The 19,248-nt window shown below is 44.3% G+C and overlaps 1 protein-coding gene across 2 annotated transcripts in view; it reads left to right on the forward strand.

Annotated features, from left to right (window-relative positions):
• The first annotated feature begins 11,338 nt into the window (after positions 1-11,338).
• Positions 11,339-19,248, forward strand: part of fgf8b (fibroblast growth factor 8b) — a 32,672-nt gene continuing 24,762 nt past the window's right edge. Inside the window, exon 1 of one of the 2 annotated variants that reach the window (XM_061987831.2) lies at positions 11,339-11,404. Coding sequence is in view for 1 of the 2 variants with exons in the window: in XM_061987830.1 (XP_061843814.1) it covers positions 14,243-14,268 (26 nt within the window). In the remaining variant the exon portion in view is untranslated. Of the gene's footprint in view, positions 11,405-14,240; positions 14,269-19,248 lie in introns of those variants that run through there. The other variant, XM_061987830.1, reaches the window with a different exon arrangement.

Here is a 19,248-nt window from a genome sequence, read left to right on the forward strand (position 1 = left end):
ATTTTTTTTTTAGATGTCCCATAATATCGGCCTGCCGATATTATCGGGCGATAAATGCGTTAAAATGTAATATCGGAAATTATCGGTATCGTTTTTTCTATTATCGGTATCGTTTTTTTTTTTTTGGTTTTTTTTTAAATCAACATAAAAAACACAAGATACACTTACAATTAGTGCACCAACCCAATAAACCTTCATCCCCCATTTACACTCATTCACACTCATTCACAAAAGGGTTGTTTCTTTCTGTTATTAATATTCTGGTTCCTACATTATATATCAATATATATCAATACAGTCTGAAAGGGATACAGTCCGTAAGCACACATGATTGTGTTGGTCCACTAATAGTACTAACCTTTAACAGTTAATTTTACTCATTTTCATTAATTACTAGTTTCAATGTAACTGTTTTTATATTGTTTTACTTTCTTTTTTATACAAGAAAATGTTTTTAATTTATTTATCTTATCTTTTTTTTTTTTTTTTTTTAAAGTACCTTATCTTCACCATACCTGGTTGTCCAAATTAGGCATAATAATGTGTCAATTCCATGACTGTATATATCGGTTGATATCGGTATCGGTAATTAAAGAGTTGGACAATATCGGAATATCGGATATCGGCAAAAAGCCATTATCGGACATCCCTAATTTTTTTCCATAACTTGAGTTGAAGTTGTTCTCTTATTTTGGAAAACCTTGTTACATTGTTTAATGCATCCAGCGGGGCATCACAACAAAATTAGGCATAATAATGTGTTGATTCCACGACTGTATATATCGGTATCGGTTGATATCGGTATCGGTAATTAAGAGGTGGACAATATCGGATGGCGGCAAAAAAGCCATTATCGGACATCTCTAATCACAATGTATGAATATACTGCTACTATACAGTAAATATGTCATTTGTGCATGGACACATTGCAACATTTTGTGGGCGTAATTGTGAAGCGAGTTGATGTTGAGTTGTGGTTTTTGTATTTAAAGGCTGATTATGCGGTTTCAGCTGCAGTCTATAATTACTGCAGGTGGTAGAAACTTCCCTCACAAAAACACAGAGGTTTGAGTGCCACTACTACTCAGTGACAAAACATCTCATATTTTCTCATTTTTACACTCTTCATTCTTTTTTTTTGTTTGTTTTATCTATACTTTCCATTGGCCTCATTTAAAGAGAGTATTTTTGTGTAGCGCCTCAGCAGGGACAACGATACCTTTCATTTAACGGCCGTCTACTCGAGAGCAGACATTGAGTCAGTCCTCCTCCTCTGAGAATTGAACTAAAGTGCATCTTTGCCAAAAAGGTTTCTCCCCCAATGATCTCTGTCTTTGTCCTCACTCGCTGATACACTACTCTGTATTCGTTAGCAAAGGCATCCAAATGAGAAAAGCAGCATTAGAGAAAAAGGGGAAAATAATGAGGATCTGTGGCAAAACTGGACATGATTCAACTTTTGTGAAGGCCTTGAAGTTTGAAGGTTTTTGTTTTTTTGCAGGGGGGCGGTGGGGGGGTCTCAGGAGGCAACAGTCAGTTAAGTATGTAAAATTCATGTATACGCTCACTGGACACGTCATTAGGTACACCTGCACAAGCCGGAAAGAAGATTCAATGCAAGGGCTATGTAGTACAAAAATCAAAAATCAGGGGAAAAAAAGAAAGTTAAAGTTAAAGCATACTTGCCAACCCTCCCGAATTTTCCGGGAGACTCCCGAAATTCAGCGCCTCTCCCGAAAACCTCCCGGGACAAATTTTCTCCCGAAAATCTCCCGAAATTCAGGCGGAGCTGGAGGCCACACCCCCTCCAGCTCCATGCGGACCTGAGTTCGCTTTCCCACGATATAAACAGTGTGCCTACCCAAACACATTATAACTGTAGAATGATCGAGGGCGAGTTCTTGGTTTCTTATGTGGGTTTATTGTTAAGCAGTTTCATTAACGTCCTCCCAGCGCGGCAGTCATGTTTTTGTCTACCGTAAAGCAGTTTGTCTGCCGTAAACAGCAATGTTTTGACACTCTTAAACAGGACAATACTGCCATCTATAACATCAATAACATATACGGCTTTTAGAGAGTGCAGTGCACAACTGCGCACACAACAAGGAGACGAAGCAGAAGAACGAGGAAGATACACCCATGGCGACGCCGACGACGACTAAGATGAAGAAATACGCTTTGTTGCACCTTTCCTGCCTGAGTCCGGCGATTAGTTGCAAATCTTGCTTTATTGATTGCTTGCACACAGCCAATCCAACACAAAACAAACTAGTCCCCGCCCGCACTCACGCTACCGCTCCCTCTCTTCTCTCGCCCACACACTCACTGACGTCACTCACCCTCACATGCTCACCTATTAAAGGGCCACACACACACATACGCTACTCTCATAACAGCTTGTAAGTTCCAAGCCGCAGCTGCGATTGGACCTGGATAGCCTCCGGGAAGAAGTAGTGGACTACCAAGTGCTTGGCACTGAAGATCTTCCTCAGGAAGCAAAGATTGACCGGTTTTGGGCTATGCTAGGGAGAGATGGAAGATTACAGACTCTAATGCATTTGATGAAAGCACTTTTGTGCGTGCCACACATCAATGCATCATCAGAGAGGGTGTTCAGCATGGTTAGAAAAATAGTGACAGAGAATAGAACCAGGATAGACAATTCAAACCTTAACTCAACAATGAGTAGATGAGTGTTATGTGTGTGTATATGTGTAAATAAATGAACTTTGAAATTCTTTTATTTATATATACATATATATAATAAAAAAAAAAAAAATATATATATATATATATATATATATATATATATATATATATAGCTAGAATTCACTGAAAGTCAAGTATTTCTTAGATATATATATATATATATATATATACCTGTATATATATATATATATATATATATATATATATATATATGAAATACTTGACTTGTATTTCTTAGATATATATATATATATATATATATATATATATATATATATATATATATATTAGAGATGCGCGGATAGGCAATTATTTCATCCGCAACCGCATCAGAAAGTCGTCAACCATCCGCAATCCACCCGATCTAACATTTGATCAGAACCGCATCCGCCCGCCATCCGCCCGCACCCGCCCGTTGTTATATATCTAATATAGACGATGCAAGGCATTAGTGAGGTTATAAAGCTTTTGCCTGTTAAAGAAAGGAGACTGATCCAATGCAGCACAGACATTCGCGTGCCACGCTGTCACGACCCAGACGCACACCAGTGCGCAATCATATGGGAGCCGCGCTGAGCGCACCTCCAAGCGCGTCTCGCTGCCGGCGACGGCCGGGTATATGGGCCCAACGCTCCAGCGCCATCCATTTTCAGGGCTAGTTGATTCGGCAGGTGCGTTGTTACACACTCCTTAGCGGGTTCCGACGTCCATGGCCACCGTCCTATCTGCTGTCTATATCAACCAGGGTGAGCCCCACCCCTTTCGTGACGCTGGCCGCGGCGGACGAGGCGGGGTGTCGGTGCGGTGGGCCCTTCTCGCGGATCGCCTCAGCTACGGCTCCCGGTGGGGGCCTCTCGGGGGAAGGGGCCTCGGTCCCGGACCACGGCGAGGCGTCGGGGGCCTTCTCCGCTCCGTAAAAGTGTCCATCTCTTTTTTTTTTTTTCTTCTGTTGTGGCATATGCAGCAGGTACCTGCTCGTTTTTCGTATGTGGGTAACAACATTTAACTATGTATATATATTTCCGAATTGGTTTAACTGCCACCCGCCTGAATCTATTTAAAATCTAATTTTTTTTTATTTCAACCAAGTACAACCCATTTATCATTTATTTATTTATAACCGCCCGACCCGACCCGCGGATAAAATCTAATTTTTTTAAATTTCATCCGCCCGATCCGCGGATAGTCCGCGGACTCCGCGGTTGTGCCCGCAAACCGCGCATCTCTAATATATATATATATATATATATATATATATATATATATATATATATGAAATACTTGACTTGGTGAATTCTAGCTGTAAATATACTCCTCCCCTCTTAGCTACGCCCCTAACCACGCCCCCCACCCCACCCCGACTACGCCCACCCCATCACCCTCCCCCCACCTCCCGAAATCGGAGGTCTCAAGGTTGGCAAGTATGAGTTAAAGTAGCAATGATTGTCACACACACTCTAGGTGTGGCGAAATGATTCTCTGCATTTGACCCATCACCCTTGATCACCCCCTGGGAGGTGAGGGGAGCAGTGAGCAGCAGCGGTGGTCGCGCCCAGGAATCATTTTTGGTGATTTAACCCCCAATTCCAACCCTTGATGCTGAGTGCCAAGCAGGGAGGTAATGGGTCCCATTTTTATAGTCTTTGGTATGTCTCGGCCGGGGTTTGAACTCACAACCTAAGTTGTGCTATCAAATTGGATTAATCACAAACTTTAGAATATTCATTATTAATCACGGGTTAATACCCACTTGCACGAGGATACGTATCCTCGCTCATCCATGCGGACTGGACACTGGCCGAGAGTTGGTGGGCGGCCGATGGTTGCTTTGTTGGGTCTGCTCCTGTCTCTGGCCATGCTCCCCCCACCCCAGCAGACAATGGTGTGGAACACCGCAGAGGCCACCACAGTGTATGTCTTTTTGTTGTTGTTGTTGTTTTACTTTTGTGGCTGTGTGTAGAAGTGACTGGTTGCATCAGCTCTGCTCTTTTTAATGTATTTAATGTCCTTTGTGTTTCTTTGATGTTTCCCTCTTACACACATGTTTATGTGTGCTATGGCTATGAGGGTTTTTTTTATTGGCCTCAGTCTGGACCCAGGCTTAGACTGATTTGATTTTTTTTCAAAGGGGCTGATGTAAATCGAATCTGAACTAAAAGCTAAATAAGGTGCTGAATTATTGCAGGCATACTTGCCAACAGACCTCCGATTTCGGGAGATGGGGGGGCGTGGTCGGGGGGCGGGGCGTGGTTGGGGGGCGTGGTTAAGAGGGGAGGAGTATATTTACAGCTAGAATTTACCAAGTCAAGTATTTCATATATATTTATATGAGAAATACTTGACTTTCAGTGAATTCTAGCTATATATATATATATACATATATATATTTTATTATATATATATAAATAAGAGAAATACTTGAATTTCAGTGTTCATTTATTTACACATATACACATACAACTCATCTACTCATTGTTGAGTTAAGGGTTGAATTGTCCATCCTTGTTCTATTCTCTGTCACTATTTTTCTAACCATGCTGAACACCCTCTCTGATGATGCATTCTGCTTCGTCTCTTTGTTGTGTGCGCAGTTGTGCAATGCACTCTCTAAAAGCCGTAGATGTTATTGTCACATATGCATGTACAGTAGATGGCAGTATTGTCCTGTTTAAGAGTGTCACAACATTGCTGTTTACGGCAGACGAACTGCTTTACGGTAGACGAAAACGTGACTGCTGTTGTTGTGTGTTGTTACCGCGCTGGGAGGACGTTAATGAAACTGCCTAACAATAAACCCACATAAGAAACCAAGAACTCGCCCTCGATCATTCTACAGTTATAACGTGATTGGGCAGGCACGCTGTTTATATTGTGGGAAAGCGGACGTGAAAACAGGCTGTCGACACGTCACTCAGGTCCGCCTGAATTTCGGGAGGTTTTCGGGAGAAAATTTGTCCCGGGAGGTTTTCGGTAGAGGCGCTGAATTTCGGGAGTCTCCCGGAAAATCCGGGAGAGTTGGCAAGTATGATTGCAGGTGTCAAAATTCTTTGTTGCAGTGCCTCACCGGAACTAATGAGCCAGGTCCATTTCACCCCTCAAATCAGCTGCAATGGCAAAAATGATTACCTAAAGTCATATATATTATTGTAATATATATTTTACAATTAACTCTCACACAGCTGCTGTGTAAAACACAGGGCTACATTTTTGAAGGGTGCTAAAGCATGCCTAATTAGACCATCATTATCCAGTTGGAGGTCCATTTTTCATGTTTTGTCCTCCTGGTTCTGTTTAAAATGGATGCAAAGACTTTCAAGATTAGTTTAATGACCGTGTTATGTTATATTTTGTATGTTTTCTGTAGATAATGTTTTCTTTGTGAACTTCCTGTTCTTAAATGTTTCGTCTACTCACATGAATCCAGGTATTGTAGTTACTATGTGAGGTATGCTTATTATTTTGTACAAATCTACGCAAACACAAAGTAGGACAAAAGATAAAACTAGATTTTAGGGGGACAAAAATACCAAAAAACTAGTGAAATGATCTGTTCATAAACCTAGTTAGTTTTACTTGATAAGACATCCTGAATTAAAATTTGTATATCGAGAAATTAACGGGATTTTTAAGATACAAGTAATTATTTTATTCTGAAAACAAACATTTAATAAGCGTCCTCGAGACGTTGCAGAATCTTTAAACAATATTTTCTATGTGGAGGAAACCAAAATATCTTATTTGAATTGGTATCTTCTCAATATACATTGTTTTAAACTATATTAGACAACATGTAATTTATTCATGCTAAAATTAAGATTACGATGTAAAGTCAATGATATAAAAAAGTAAATAGCTTTTAAAACTAGGGGCATTTCTAGAAATACAATTTTAAATCTTGGCAAGTGGCAAATAATTTGCAGCGTGGCTACTGAGTTTAAGGCACAAAATGACATCACAATATGATTTATATTACAATTAGGGCTGTCAAAATTAACAAAATAACTCATAAATAATCATGCAATTTATTATGCCCGTACGAGCTCTATTACCTTAACGGTTGTATCACCTGGGAATAATCATGATTAATCCAAATTTCAAAAGGTGATTAATTTGATTAAAACGTAATATAATTTCCATCCATCCATCGATTCATCTTCTTCCGCTTATCCGATGTCGGGTGGCGAGGTCAGTAGTCTAAGCAGAGAAGCCCAGAATTCCCTCTTCCCAGCAACTTCGTCCAGCTCCTCCTGGGGGATCGCGAGGCGTTGCAGCCCAACTGGAAGACATAGTCCCAACAAACTATGGGTGGGACTATGTGCCCGAAACACCTACCCATGAAAGGAGGCGTTCATGGGGCATCCTGACCAGATGCCTGAACTACCTCATCTGGCTCCTCTCGATGTGGACAAGCACGTCTTTACTTTGAGCTCCTCCCGGATGACAGAGCTTCTCACTCTATCTCTAAGGGAGAAACCAGCTCCCAGACGGGGGGAACCTAATTTCGGCCGCTTGTACCCGTGATCTTGTCTTTTCAGTCATAACCCAAAGCTCATGACCATAGGTGAGGATGAGAACCTAGATCGACCGGTAAATTGAGAGCTTTGTCTTCAGGCTCAGCTCCTTCTTCGCCACGACGGATCGGTACATGGTCTGCATCAGTGCAGACGACACAGCGATTCAACTGTCAATCTCACGATCCATTCTTCCCTCACTTGTGAACAATAATGTGAGGTACTTGATCGTCTCCACTTGGGGCAAGATCTCCTGCCCAACCCGAAGATGGCACTCCACCCTTTTCCAGGAAAGATCCATGGACTTGGAGTTAGAGGTGCTGATTACCATCCCAGTCACTTTACACTCGGCTGCGAACCAATCCAGTGTGAGCTGAAGATCCTGGCCACATGAAGCCATCAGGACCAAATCATTTGCAAAAAGCAGATACCTAATCCTGCAGCCAACCAACCAGATCTCCTCAACGCCCTGACTGCACCCAGAATTCTGTCCAAAAAAGTTAGGAACAGAGCCGGTGACAAAGGACAATGGAAACGGGTCTGACTTACTGCCGGCAGTGCGGACCAAGCTCTGACACCAATCATACAGGGAACAGACCCCCACAATCAGGCGGTCCAATACCCCATACTCTCTAAGCACTCCACATAGGACTTCCCGAGGGACACAGTCGCATGCATTCTCCAAGTCCACAAAGCACATGTAGACTGGTTGGGCAAACTCCCATGTAACCTCAAGGATCCCGCCAAGAGTGTAGAGCTGGTCCAAAGTTCCACAACCAGGACGGAAACTACCAACCACCCTGAGGCCACATCTACGATCGGCCGCTTCGACAATAGAGGCACATAATATGGTCCACTCGGCCTTAATGTCCAGCGTCTCCCTTGTGACATGTGCAATGTTCTTCCAGAGGTGGGAATTGAAACACTCTCTGACGGGAGACTCTGCTACACGATCCCAGCAGACATTCACAATGCGTTTGGGATTGCCAGGTCTGACCGCCATTCCCCCCCACCATCTGAGCTTGCAGATTGCAGATTGCAAATTCGATGACAACCACAAAGTTGACCATCAAACTGTGGCCTAGCGTGTTCTAGTGCCAAGTGCATATGTAGACACCCTTGTGTTTGAACATGGTGTTCGTTATGAATAACGTACTAAAAAAAAGTCCAAAAGAAAACCCCCCTTGGGTTTAGATCCAGCCGGCCGGTTCTCCCAATCACTCCTCTCCAGGTTTCACTGTCATTGCCAATGTGAGCATTGAAGTCCCACAGCAGAACAGGGTAATCACCTGGGTGTGCAGTCCCCAGTACTCCCTTTAATGAATCCAAAAAGGCCAGGTACTCTGAACTGCTGTTTGGAGCATAAGCACAATCAGGAACCGTCCCCCCACCTCTACTAGGTCAAACTCCACTCTGAGAATTAGGGCAAAAAGTATTGTCACCCCCACCCGTCACCACTCACTACTTGCAACGCCAGAGTGGAAGAGAGTCGAGCCCTTCTCGTTTGCTTTGCGTCAAAATGAGTCTGACTAAATCCAGCGGGAATTTCTCCACTTGGCGCAACAGCTCAGGCTCCTTCCTCGCAAGGGAGCGGACGTTCCATATCTCAAGAGTTAGCTTCTGGAGCCGAAGATCTGATCGCCGAGCGTTTTGTCTTTGGTTGTCGTCCAGCTCACATTGCACCCGACCTTTGGGACCCATGTTGCCTCTTCTGGCTGGTCCTGGGCCGGGCCCCATGAGGAAGGGCCCGGCCACCAGGCGCTCGTCATCGAGCCCCACCACCAGGCCAAGCTCCAGAAAGGGGCCCCAGTGAACGGTGTCCGGCCGAGGTAAAATCTTGATCCTTGACTTTGTCTTTTCATAGAGATATTCAAGCTGCCTGGTACCTCATCCAGGGCCTGTTTGTCTTGGCCCTGGGAGACCCTACGAGGGGGCATAGAAGCGGCCAGACAACACAGGTCTTAGAATCATTGGGACACTCAAACTCCGATAAGGTGGCAGCTCTGGAGAGGAGATTTTATATCATAACAACACATCATCAGTAGGGTAAAACTAACCTGTCATGACGGTGTAAACCCAGCTCATGTTCCTATAAGTGGGTGAACAATCCAACATGGGATAATATGGTTCATTAATTTCATACAAGTTACATTTAGTAACATCCTGTGGTTTCAATTGTACAATTGAACATGTCCAAAAAGGAGAAGGAAGAAGTTGAGCTTATTTATTAATCTTTTGCATCTACAGCAGGGGTGTCAAACTCATTTTAGATGGGGGGCCACACAGAGAAAAATCTACTCCCAAGTGGGCCGGATTGGTAAAATCACAGCACGATAACTTCAAAATAAAGACAACTTCAGATTGTTTTCTTTGTTTAAAAATAGAACAAGCAGATTCTGAAATGTACAAATCATAATGTTGTTGGGTTTTTTTACACTTACATGTTACGGTTAATAGTATTCTATCTTTATTTGTCGTTATTTATATTTTCTGAATACATTTTGTGATAATGTTCATCAGTCAACTCATTGGTGTTAATTTTCAATCTATCAAGATAAAAAAATTATATCAAAATCAAATTACAGGATGTTATTTAGATAGATAGATAGATAGATAGATAGATAGATGGATAGATAGTACTTTATTAATTGATTGATTGATGATTGATATTTTACAGGTCCTCATGTATAGTATTTCCTTTGTTTACATTTTGTCATTTAAATTACATCTCATGTGTACAAAAGGAGGAAGGTGTTGTTCCATCCATCCATCCATCCATTTTCTACCGCTTATTCCCTTTGGGGTCAGCTACAATCGGGCGGAAGGCGGGGTACACCCTGGACAAGTCGCCACCTCATCACAGGGCCAACACAGATAGACAGACAACATTCACACTCACATTCACACACTAGGGCCAATTTAGTGTTGCCAATCAACCTATCCCCAGGTGCATGTCTTTGGAGGTGGGAGGAAGCCGGAGTACCCGGAGGGAACCCACGCAGTCACGGGGAGAACATGCAAACTCCACACAGAAAGATCCCGAGCCCAGGATTGAACCCAAGACTACTCAGGACCGTCGTATTGTGAGGCAGACGCACTAACCTCTCTTCCACCGTGCTGCCCTTTTTTTTCACCCATTCACACACACATTCACACACTGATGGCGGGAGCTGCCATGCAAGGCCCTAACCACGACCCATCAGGAGCAAGGGTGAAGTGTCTTGCTCAAAGACACAACGGACGTGACGAGGTTAGTAGAAGGTGGGGATCGAACCAGGAACCCCCAGGTTGCCGGCACGGCCACTCTCCCAGCAGCGCCACGCCATCTGTGTTGTTCATATGAATAACCAAATATGATTGAGACAAATTACACTATCTTTTGTGCTGTGTTATGGAAAATGAGAATTCAAAATGCTAAAAAATAGTTTTCATGTTCAAATGAAATAAATACACATTTTAAAAGATACATAAAGAGAAAAATAAGAACATTAGAATAAGTGGGAATATTAAATAAGTAGAAGTAAAGCAAAGAAATTGGGAGTAAACATAAAAAAAACTAGAGTAAATACTTTCAGTAGCTTCTATCTATAGATAAAGATAGATACGTAAAGAAAAAGAAAAATACGTAACACAATTGTTTGTCATGTTCAATGTTTGAAGCTGTTGCTCAAAATTGTTCTGATTGTATTTTCACACTTTTCCTGGTTTTCCTTCTTTTCTTTTCTTCATTACTCCATACGCTTTCAGTGTATTGGATGAAGACAAAACCATACAAAAAACAAATACATTTTAATTTTAAAGTAAATCTAGCTGATCCGTTCCAGCACCCAAAAATATTAACACAAAAACACATTCTATGGAGAATATTTATAATTTTACAATCAGGCTTGTCCCTTGACAGTTTGTTTCAGTCTTTGTTTCCTGTCTTTGTTTCCTGTCAGCACTCTTATTTTGGTTATTTCCTGATTGTCTCCCTGAGTGCTTTTCCCCCTCAGCTGTGGCTGATTGGCACTGGGCCACACCTGGTGTCAATCAGCCAGCTGCTGTTTAAACCTGCTTTGTCCTCCACTCGGTGTTGGAGTATTGTCATGTCGTGTCGTTGTTTGCTGAATGCTGTCGTTGCTAGCTGTGTGCGTTAAGATATTCCCTGGATCCTGACTCCTGTTCCTGCTTCCTGGTTTCTGGTTCGTGTTTTCCTTTTCTTATTTTTTAACATTAAAACCATGTTTTCCTGTACCAAGCCTGCCGCCATGTCTGCATCTTGGGGTTCGTCAACAACACACCTTGACATTTACATTGACAACACAATGTGAAATATATATACATAACACATGCAACTTCCTCGGTCCGCAGTCATAGGCCTATTCAATTACAAAAGCCAAAACAAGTGAAGTTGGCATGTTGTGTAAATGGTAAATAAAAGCAGAATACAATTATTTGCAAATCCTTTTCAACTTATATTCAATTGAATAGACTGCAAAGACAAGATACTTAACATTCGAACTGGAAATGTTTGTTATTTTTTGCAAATATTAGCTCATTTGGAATTTGATGCCTGCAACATGTTTCAAAAAAGCTGGCACAAGTAACAAAAAAGACCAAGAAAGTTGAGGAATGCTCATCAAACACCTATTTGGAACATCCCACAGGTGAACAGGCTAATTGGGAACAGGTGGGTGCCATGATTGGGTATAAAAGCAGCTTCCATGAAATGCTCAGTCATTCACAAACAAGGATGGGGCGAGGGTCTCCACTTTGTGAACAAATGCGTGAGCAAATTGTCCAACAGTTTAAGAACAACATTTCTCAACGAGCTATTGCAATAAATTTAGGGATTTCACCATCTACAGTCCGAAATACCATCAAAAGGTTCAGAAAATCCGGAGAAATCACTGCACGTAAGCGACAATGCCCATGACCTTGGAAAGAGGATAAGAACCATCCAGACTGGTGTATTAGTGCCCAAGGCATGGGTAACTTACCCATCTGTGAAGGCACCATTAAAGCTGAAAGGTACATACAGGTTTTGAAGCAACATATGTTGCCATCCAAGCAACGTTATCATGGACGCCCCTGCTTATTTCAACAAGACAATGCCAAGCCACGTGTTACAACAGCTTGGCTTCGTAGTAAAAAAGTGCGGGTACTAGACTGGCCTGCCTGTAGTCCAGACCTGTCCCCCATTGAAAATGTGTGGCACAATATGCGTAGAATACGACAACAGAGACCCTGGACTGTTGAACAACTTAAGCTGTACATCAAGCAAGAATGGGAAATAATTCCACCAGAAAAGCTTCAAAAATTGGTCTCCTCAGTTCCCAAACGTTTACTGAGTGTTGTTAAAAGGAAAGGCCATGTAACACAGTGGTAAAAATGCCCCTGTGCCAACTTTTTTGCAATGTGTTGCTGCCTTTAAATTCTAAGTTAATGATTTGTTTCTCAGTTCGAACATTAAATATCTTGTCTTTGCAGTCTATTCAATTGAATATAAGTTGAAAAGGATTTGCAAATCATTGTATTCTGTTTTTATTTACCATTTACACAACGTGCCAACTTCACTGGTTTTTGTTTTTTGTAGATCAGGCCCATAGTCCTTCCAGACAATTTGAATACTCTGTATATGTTTGCCCAATTATACGTATACAGTATATATCCACTTTTCTTTCATGCAGACATACTGTGTAATTGCATGAATAACAGTACATTTACAGTACTGTTATTCAGACCACAGAACTTTCCTCCAGAAGGTCTTATCTTTATCCATGTGATGTCAGATGAAATAAAAATTGAGCTGTTTGGCCACAATACCCAGCAATATGTTTGGAGGAGAAAAGGTGAAGCCTTTAATCCCAGGAACACCAAGCCTACCGTCAAGCATGGTGGTGGTAGTATTATGCTCTGGGCCTGTTTTGCTGCCAATGGAACTGGTGCTTTACAGAGAGTAAATGGGACAATGAAAAAGGAGGATTACCTCCAAATTCTTCAGGACAACCTAAAATCATCAGCCCGGAGGTTGGGTCTTTGGGCGCAGTTGGTTGTTCCAACAAGACAGTGACCCCAAACGCACGTCAAAAGTGGTAAAGGAATGGCTAACTAAGGCTAGAATTAAGGTTTTATAATGGCCTTCCCAAAGTCCTGACTTAAACGTGTGGACAATGCTGAAAAACAAGTCCATGTCAGAAAACCAACAAATTTAGCTGAACTAGGGTCAAAAATTCAACCAGAAGCTTGCTAGAAGCTTGTGGATGGCTACCAAAAGCGCCTTATTGCAGTGAAACTTGCTGTTAGAATAATTATATATAAGTTATCACACAACTATTAAGCTTAAAGGCCGTTGCTCTAGTTATTATGTATAGTGCGCAACTGTACTTTTTCTTCTCGTGCAAGGGCACACAACTTGTTATCTTCCACTGCAATGTGAGGAGTTGCCTCGCCGCAGATGTTTCTGTCTTTCAGCTTGCTAAAAGCCAAGGACGAACCAGCACCTCAACGAAGATAAGGCATAACAGCAGGCAGACAAAGCAGAGACAGGGCGCAATCACAAGGCCCCCAGCACAGTCCGTTCTGAATAATCACGTATTGTGCGTACTGAGCTGCTCGCATAATGTGTGACCCCTCCCTTTAGAAGCAGCCTCAGCGATGTAACTAGGGAACTCCTGAACTGAATAAAAAGGGGAGCGCGTGGGCTGTTCCTCAGAGCGTAGGGTGAGACTGTAACTGAGTGTGCAGCTCCATGCGTTCTCCTCATAAGCCAAATTGAACTCTGTCCCTGCCTGATTCCTGTCATGTCTGTGTGATCATGTTTTGTTTTGGTTATGTTCGGTTTGGTTTTTGGACACTTTGGGCACTCTTGTTTGTTTTGTCACCATAGCGACCATTAGTTTCACCTGTTTCACGTTTTGCACTCGCGCACCTGTTGTCAATCATGTCTGTATTATATAAACCCGCTGTTGCCGACATCACTCTGCTTCATGTCATGTTTACGGTTTCATGCTTAGTTCACGCTGCTTGTTTCATAGTCCATGCTGCCCTGTTCACGTCATTGCAAGTAAGTTTTGTTTATTAACGCCACAGTTAGTGTCCATAGTTCTGCCTTTGTGCTAGTTTTTGTTTTTATAGCCCAGTTTTTTACTTCCGCCATTGTGCGCGCCTTTTGTTTATTCCAGTGACGTGCGGTGAGGTTCATGACTGGTAAGGCACTGACTTCATCACAGTCAGATTTACAAACATATGAACCCTAAAGAGTATCTTATTCACCATTTGATTGGCAGCAGTTAAGGGGTTATGTTTGAAAGCTCATACCAGCATTCTTCCCCTGCTTGGCACTCAGCATCAAGGGTTGGAATTGGGGGTTAAATCACCAAAAATGATTCCCGGGCGCGGCGCCGCTGCTGCCCACTGCTCCCCTCACCTCCCAGGGGGTGAACAAGGGGATGGGTCAAATGCAGAGGACAAATTTCACCACACCTAGTGTGTGTGTGACAATCATTGGTACTTTAACTTAACTTTAACTTTACACATATAAACTGTAGCACACAAAAAAGCACATTTAATTAAAAAAAACTTTATTATGGTCTTACCTTTACTTATAAATGAAGTCCATGCACCGCTCCTTCTGAACAAATTCATAGATAACTTGTTTATAGAAGTCTTCCTTATCTTTCTTCAGTTTTAAAAGTCTCTCTGTCTCGATGGAGATCTTCCTTTAATTATTACCTCCTGCTTCGATTGAAAGTCCAGTTTAGAAAACTGTTTTATTTTAGATATGTAATCCTCCATGTTAAAAGTCCAGGCGAGAGGAAAAATATAAACGATCGCTAACTGTTGCTGCTTGTTGTCACTTCTTCTGCAGCCGAGTAGTCGCAAGAATGATCTTTGGGATCACTAGCGCCCTCTACCACCATGAGGCGGGATTACTGCGAGCCTCCACAGTGCGTCTTCGCAGCCGTTTTATGATTGCTCAGCACAAGAAATACGTTACACACATACAGTTGTTGACAAAATACACTGTACATTATATACCTCAGCTAACTAAACTATGGAAATGTATAATATAATTCATGTAGCAATACGGTCTCACTGCACAGCAGGCCAGCAGTTAGCCGAGTCATTGCGCAATCCATGGTGAGGCTCAACTGGCTGCTGACTCACCGCAAGTCTCTTCTCAGTATTTGAACGGCAAATGTGAAAATTCAGCGATTTTGAATAAAAATAATCTAAAACTGGTGAAGTTAAATGGAAAATAACTTTATAGTATAATCACTGGATACATATAACAATTTAATATTTGTTTTTTCTTTTTAAATTTTTTTTCTTTCCACAACAACCTTGGTCTGAACACCTTCCTCTGCAACTGGATTTTGGACTTTTTAACGAATCGCACACAGTATGTGAAAATAGGCGAGCAAATTTCTGCCACACTCACCATCAACACCGGTGCCCCACAGGGTTGTGTGCTAAGCCCTGCGCTCTTCACCCTCTTCACACATGACTGCATAGCCTCTTCAAAAGCCAATCTCACTGTCAAATATGCCGACGACACCACAGTGCTTGGGCTCATCAGTAATAATGATGAGACAGCATACAATGCAGAGGTCCAACAGCTGGCTTCATGGTGTGCTAACAATAACTTGGTTCTTAACACTAACAAAACCAAAGAACTAATTGTAGACTTCCGCAGGAAAGGGCAGAACAAACACCCTCCACTTTTAATTAATAACAATCCCGTAGAAAGGGTCAAGCATTTCAAATTCTTAGTGGTGAACATAACAGAAGATCTATGCTGGGACATTAACACTGCTTCTACAGTCGGAAAGGCCCAACAACGTCTTTTTTTTTGAGGAAACTAAAATGTGCAAACATCCATCCATCCATCCATCTTCTTCCGCTTATCCGAGGTCGGGTCGCGGGGGCAGCAGCCTAAGCAGGGAAGCCCAGACTTCCCTCTCCCCAGCCACTTCGTCCAGCTCCTCCCGGGGGATCCCGAGGCGTTCCCAGGCCAGCCGGGAGACATAGTCTTCCCAACGTGTCCTGGGTCTTCCCCGTGGCCTCCTACCGGTCGGACGTGCCCTAAACACCTCCCGAGGGAGGCGATCGGGTGGCATCCTGACCAGATGCCCGAACCACCTCATCTGGCTCCTCTCGATGTGGAGGAGCAGCAGCTTTACTTTGAGCTCCCCCCGGATGACAGAGCTTCTCACCCTATCTCTAAGGGAGAGCCCTGCCACCCGGCGGAGGAAACTCATTTCGGCCGCTTTTACCCGTGATCTTGTCCTTTCGGTCATAACCCAAAGCTCATGACCATAGGTGAGGATGGGAACGTAGATCGACCGGTAAATTGAGAGCTTTGCCTTCCGGGTCAGCTCCTTCTTCACCACAACGGATCGATACAGCGTCCGCATTACTGAAGACGCCGCACCGATCCGCCTGTCAATCTCACGATCCACTCTTCCCTCACTCGTGAACAAGACTCCGAGGTACTTGAACTCCTCCACTTGGGGCAGGGTCTCCTCCCCAACCCGAAGATGGCATTCCACCCTTTTCCGGGCGAGAACCATGGACTCGGACTTGGAGGTGCTGATTCTCATCCCAGTCGCTTCACACTCGGCTGCGAACCGATCCAGCGAGAGCTGGAGATCCTGGCCAGATGAAGCCATCAGGACCACATCATCTGCAAAAAGCAGAGACCTAATCCTGTAGCCACCAAACCAGATCCCCTCAACGCCTTGACTGCGCCTAGAAATTCTGTCCATAAAAGTTATGAACAGAATCGGTGACAAAGGGCAGCCTTGGCGGAGTCCAACCCTCACTGGAAACGTGTCCGACTTACTGCCGGCAATGCGGACCAAGCTCTGACACTGATCATACAGGGAGTGGACCGCCAAAATCAGACAGTCCGATACCCCATACTCTCTGAGCACTCCCACACAGGACTTCCCGAGGGACACGGTCGAATGCCTTCTCCAAGTCCACAAAACACATGTAGACTGGTTGGGCAAACTCCCATGCACCCTCAAGGACCCTGCCGAGAGTATAGATAACAATTAGAGATGCTACCTCAGTAGAAGCATTTAAGTCCCATCTTAAAACTCATTTGTATACTCTAGCCTTTAAATAGTCCCCCTGTTAGACCAGTTGATCTGCCGTTTCTTTTCTTTTCTCCTCTGCTCCCCTTTTCCTTGAGGGGGGGGGGGGGCACAGTTCCGGTGGCCATGGATGAAGTGCTGGCTGTCCAGAGTCGGGACCCGGGGTGGACCGCTCGCCTGTGCATCGGCTGGGAACATCTCTGCGCTGCTGACCCGTCTCCGCTCGGGATGGTGTCCTGCTGGCCCCACTATGGACTGGACTCTTACTATTATGTTGGATCCACTATGGACTGGACTCTCACAATATTATGTCAGACCCACTCGACATCCATTGCTTTCGGTCTCCCCTAGAGGGGGGGGTTACCCACATATGCGGTCCTCTCCAAGGTTTCTCATAGTAATTCACATCGACGTCCCACTGGGGTGAGTTTTTCCTTGCCCTTATGTGGGCTTTGTACCGAGGATGTCGTTGTGGCTTGTGCAGCCCTTTGAGACACTTGTGATTTAGGGCTATATAAATAAAGATTGATTGATTGATAGAGCTGATCCACAGTTCCACGACCAGGACGAAAACCACACTGTTCCTCCTGAATCCGAGGTTCGACTATCCGGCGTAGCCTCCTCTCCAGTACACCTGAATAGACCTTACCGGGAAGGCTGAGGAGTGTGATCCCACGATAGTTAGAACACATCCTCCGGTTCCCCTTCTTAAAGAGAGGAACCACCACCCCGGTCTGCCAATCCAGAGGTACCGCCCCCGATGTCCACGCGATGCTGCAGAGTCTTGTCAACCAAGACAGCCCCACAGCATCCAGAGCCTTAAGGAACTCTGGGAGGATCTCATCCACCCCCGGGGCCTTGCCACCGAGGAGCTTTTTAACTACCTCGGCAACCTCAGCCCCAGAAATAGAAGAGCCCACCACAGATTCCCCAGGCACTGCTTCCTCATAGGAAGACGTGTTGGTGGGATTGAGGAGGTCTTCGAAGTATTCTCTCCACCGATCCACAACATCCGCAGTCGAGGTCAGCAGAACACCATCCTCACCATACACGGTGTTGATAGTGCACTGCTTCCCCTTCCTGAGGCGGCGGATGGTGGTCCAGAATCGCTTCGAAGCCGTCCGGAAGTCGTTTTCCATGGCTTCCCCGAACTCCTCCCATGTCCGAGTTTTTGCCTCCGCAACCGCTGAAGCCGCACACCGCTTGGCCTGTCGGTACCTGTCCGCTGCCTCAGGAGTCCTATGAGCCAAAAGAACCCGATAGGGCTCCTTCTTCAGCTTGACGGCATCCCTCACCGCCGGTGTCCACCAACGGGTTCTAGGATTACCGCCACGACAGGCACCAACTACCTTGCGGCCACAGCTCCAATCAGCTGCCTCGACAATAGAGGCGCGAAACATGGTCCACTCGGACTCAATGTCCAGCACCTCCCTCGTGACATGTTCAAAGTTCTTCCGGAGGTGGGAATTGAAACTCTCTCTGACAGGAGACTCTGCCAGACGTTCCCAGCAAACCCTCACAATGCGTTTGGGCCTGCCAGGTCTGTCCGGCATCCTCCCCCACCATCGCAGCCAACTCACCACTAGGTGGTGATCGGTTGAAAGCTCCGCCCCTCTCTTCACCCGAGTGTCCAAAACATGAGGCCGCAAATCCGATGACACAACTACAAAGTCGATCATGGAACTGCGGCCTAGGGTGTCCTGGTGCCAAGAGCACATATGGACACCCTTATGTTCGAACATGGTGTTCATTATGGACAATCTGTGACGGGCACAAAAGTCCAATAACAGAACACCACTCGGGTTCAGATCCGGGCGGCCATTCTTCCCAATCACGCCTCTCCAGGTTTCACTGTCGCTGCCAACATGAGCATTGAAGTCCCCCAGTAGAACGAGGGAATCACCCGGGGGAGCACTCTCAAGTACTCCCTCGAGCGAATCCAA

Source organism: Nerophis lumbriciformis, linkage group LG27, assembly GCF_033978685.3.
Source record: "Nerophis lumbriciformis linkage group LG27, RoL_Nlum_v2.1, whole genome shotgun sequence".
In the NCBI taxonomy this organism is placed as follows: Eukaryota; Metazoa; Chordata; class Actinopteri; order Syngnathiformes; family Syngnathidae; genus Nerophis; species Nerophis lumbriciformis.